At 33.8% G+C, this 4,521-nt stretch overlaps 1 protein-coding gene across 1 annotated transcript in view; it reads left to right on the top strand.

Annotated features, from left to right (window-relative positions):
* The window catches only part of LOC106874257 (pre-B-cell leukemia transcription factor 1), a 465,063-nt gene extending 462,414 nt beyond the window's left edge, over positions 1 to 2,649 (top strand). Inside the window, exon 8 of the mRNA XM_052972380.1 lies at positions 2,566 to 2,649. Coding sequence (XP_052828340.1) covers positions 2,566 to 2,634 — 69 coding nt within the window. The 3' untranslated portion in view covers positions 2,635 to 2,649. The remainder of the gene's footprint in view (positions 1 to 2,565) is intronic.
* Positions 2,650 to 4,521: the final 1,872 nt, after the last annotated feature.

Below are 4,521 nucleotides of genomic sequence, written 5' to 3'. Positions count from 1 at the left end.
ATATATATATATATATATATATATATATATATATATACACATGCCTTTCATCCTTTTGGGTTCAATAAATTAAGTACCAGTGAAACACTGGAGTTGATGTAATTAACTAGTCCTCTCCCCTGCCAAGTTTCAGGCCTTGTGCCTATAGTAGAAAGGGTTATTAAGTTGGTATTTGGAATGTAAGCTTACATGAAATTTTGATGGAAGGTTTTAATTTAATTCATTTTAAAGCAAAATGTCTGTATTATAGGGCCATGTGTGGTCTCAGGTAGATTGGTATCAAAAGGGTTAAGGTGAAGCACACACACACATCCACACAATAGTTTAATGCATTATATCGCGGCACTTGTATAGAACCATGGGCTAATGATGAACCTTCTATAGCCTGAGTACTACATATCACTATACCTGTACTGCTCGCACTGCTGTTATCTGTCCTGTTCTGACCATCTACTTCACATGTATCTATAGCCCCTCATTAAAGACAATTTTATGCACTCAACTTTTGTTCAATATTCAGTAACATTAGTTTTACAGTAATCTGATACAATTTAAAATGTGCCAGCAATATACAAGTTTCTTAATTCAATATTGGATTATGGCTAAATCTCTTTCAAATCACATGCTACCACCTTAAAAATAATACACATTAGCTGATGTAGTTCAGAGTATGTTATGAAAAGAGGGAAAAAGCAGGTTAGTTATGGCCAGAACGCCTTAGCTCAATAAGCCTGTTTGATCAGTGCTAAACAACAGCAGTCTTTAGAATTGACAAAATGCTGATGGAAGAAGTTAAGGAATACCAGGTTGTGCCATGTGTTCAAATTTGCTACAGGTATTTCATTTGTTTCTCAAAAGAATATATAATTACAAATCTCAGTTCTTCTACTTCTTGTTGTTTAACTCCAGGTTAGACCTGATCCAGTATATCTAGAATTGAAGTTATACCTGTGGCCATTATCCAATGTCCTCTAGTTTTTAAGATAGTAATGTATTGCAATTTGAGGAAGATTTGACTGTTTTTTCTAGCAAGCTGAGTGGCCATATAGAGACTTTCTTATTGATTACCATTGCTGTTCAACATAATTATCAGATGTTTTATGTTTATGTAGAGAAGACAATAGAAGAAAAATAGTCTATCCATTGTATTCCTTCCACGTGTTAGACAGCTCTGTAGATGTTCTAGACCCACAAGACAACTGGGAGGAATAGTCTTAGCTTTGACTGACAATTTTAATAACTCTAGTTTTTAGCACAAGGCCAGCAAATTTGAGGGGAGGAGGCAAGTTGATCGCATCACCCCCACCTCATCCCCAGTACTTGACTGTTACTTATTTTATCAACTCTGAAAGGCTAAAAGACAAAGTCAATCTAGCAGCATTTGAAACTAGAATGTAAAGAACTAAGAAGTGCTACAAAGAAATCTGTCCAATTTGCTAACAATTCTGCCAGTTCACCACCTTACCAGCAGCTTTAATAAGGTAACCTTTTTTAACTGTTAACGTCAACAGCATCAAAATAACAGACTCTTTTAGACCTATTTCTAACTGTCTATATTCTGAGTACTACATATCACTATATATATACTACAGGCACAGCCATTATCAACCCAATTCTTGCCATCAACTTCAGAAGTATCTATGTCCTACATTAAGGACAATTTTATACACTGAACTTTTGATCATTGATATAAACTCAGTGACATTAGTTTTATAGTAATCTGAGATAATTTAATATGTGCTAGCAATATACAAGTTTCTTAATTCAGGATCGGATTTGTTAGGTTCATATACAGGTTCATAATGCTCCAGCAAATTTTACAACTAATAACCAAATTCTAAACATGTTTCATATAAACAAGCTGTTTCACCCCTGTTATAAAATAGAGAAATATTTGTATAGCTTAACTAACTCTGGTTTTGAATTATAATTCTTTTATAGAAATACTATTTAGTACATTGCAGAAGATATATATTAACTATTCAAAAATACACCAACACTTCACTTCACTTGAACGTTTATTATTTGGTGTCAGTGACCAGGTATCAGTTGGTGTGATGAAAATATTGACACCAAATAATAAATGTTTAAATCAAGTTAACAGTCTTTGCGTGTTTTTTTGAATGGCTAATATGTACCTTTCATGCTGCAATCATTTTATTTTCATCACTCACTCTCAGATGAAATCAATTGTCTTGCAAGTATACCTCTGAAATATTATTTAGTAATTGAGAGAAATATTAGTTTCTTTAACTTACTTGTTCAAGACAGTGTAGAACTAAGAGATGCCATCTTCATGAAACACAGTAGTTAAGTTATATGTAGAATAATACCAAAACCAAAGTTGTTTTCTGTTCCTGCTGCAAAAAAATGAAAATGATGTTAAGTATCAATTAATAGTTTTTCCTCACTGCATAATTTCCAAAATTGTTTGTTAATTCTTCTTTCATTAAATGCGTTAACACTAATTTAACTATCACTTGTTCAAGGTCTCTTGAATATTTTTAATGAATCTATGCACTATATTCTTGCTCAATTTCCTCTTTGAGTTCTTTTCGTCAACAGCCCAAGCTACCAATGTGTTTCAGCAAAACATTCCAGAAGATGTCACTTGAAATCCTGACTCCAGACTGATCCAGCAAGATACCTTAAACATCAGCATCAATAAACATAATCCATGTATGCTTCAATAATAAACCTGCATAATTTGAAATATTACCTGTCTTATTGTTTTGTTTCTATTTTTTTATTCATTCAAATTGAAAGGGAATTTTAACCAACTTTCCATGTATAATTAAATGCCTTCTGAGTGAAATTTGATTGATGGAAACTGCACAGAAGCTCGTCACATATATGTGTGTGTGTGTGTGTGTGTTGCCATTGTAAAGCAGTGTTTCAAATAAGCAGTGGTTTTCAACCAGGGTCCATATGGTCTCTGAGAATCCATATAAGATCTTTGGGGGTCCATGAAACAAAGTAGTAAATTAGGGATCCACATTAGTATTTTAAGGGCCCCTGAAAAATTTCTGCTTTAGATGGATGTATTGGTGTGTATTGCAAGAAACAGCTACGTTTCTTTCTCTACGCAAGTTAAAGTGTGAAAAATGAAATAGAAATTTTGAAAGAAGTATCTATAAAACTAGTTTTTAACCATTAAGAAGTTATGGGGTCCACCAGAATAAAATAGTAATCAAATAAGTAAAAAAAGATGGTTGAGAACCCCTGAAATAAGCTATTCTATAAAGAGAAAGGTAAATAGCTATGCAATAAACAGAGATTAATAAAATAAGGACCAAACTGAAATATGTACAGTGATCAATATGTGGTTTGCAAAGATTTTACTTAATACATTAAGTATGTGAAACATCATGAAAAAGGATCTAGTGTTATTTTCAGCCCATATAACTCAACACACACGCCCAGCCACTATATATATGTGTGACTAGCTACAAAAATCTGAACATGTTAACATCACACGAGAACAACATTTTCGCATTATTTTATCATTTCCGTCCTAATTTGACAAATGAAACCAAATACTTGCATGTACAGTAAAAGAACCATAACATTTAATAGCTAGTCACATTAAATCTGAATTCTCTGTACTTAATAGCAAACTGGCTCCACTGGAACCCAAAGAAGTTGGTAGGACAGTTATGCATTAATTGGGTCCCCTTCACTACTCTAATGCAACCAGAGTGTAAATATTCAACCATACAAAACAATCCAAATTGACCACATAAACATCACTTGTTCTAAACAGTTACTGCTATTGCAGTTTTTGTTTAGCCTCAATTTAGCATTAAATATGCAGACCTAAGTTCAAGGGTGTTTTAGCCATTACTACTTCCATCTTTTTTTAATTGATTACTAGGATCATATTATTTCAATATGGCCTTCCCTTTTCAAAACAATTGAGTTGGATTTGAGAGAGACATAACTGCTATTTCTTGCAAGTCAAATGACTATTTAGCAGATCCACCCTTTGGCTTTTCTCATATAGCATGGCCTCAGAAAAGACAGAAGTTTGCATATCTGTAGTATGAAGTATAGAAAAATAATGGCTTTTTCCTTGAGCTAGCAAAACAAACTTCAAAAAGGGGAAAACTGCTTAACACTCTGACTGGAACTTGGCTGTACAACCCCATACACTTTTACTAACCCACACCTCCTGGCCAGAATCTACAGTTTACACCAGGACTTCCTATACACATCTGTTGACCCTGGTTTCTCATCCAAGAAAGTCAACTTCATTACATGACATCACTTCTTCCTTCACTCCCAGTGCCTTATCCCAAATGTCTCCCTTCACTGCTATCAGATCACCCCCATTACACCACAATATCCAAGCTATAATATTCATCCATATGATTCCCTCCACAATCCACTCCATTATTAACTGACCACCAATGACAAAACATCCTATATGTTTAATATTTGAAAAATATGTCTCAAAACTTATTTATGTTTCTTAGAGTGAATATAATGTCACACTGCAAATTGTCACCTGCTGTGCTACAG

Source organism: Octopus bimaculoides, chromosome 1 (genome assembly GCF_001194135.2).
Source record: "Octopus bimaculoides isolate UCB-OBI-ISO-001 chromosome 1, ASM119413v2, whole genome shotgun sequence".
Lineage (NCBI taxonomy): Eukaryota > Metazoa > Mollusca > Cephalopoda > Octopoda > Octopodidae > Octopus > Octopus bimaculoides.
Note: the sequence above shows the minus strand (reverse complement) of the source record. Positions and strands in the feature narration are given on the sequence as shown.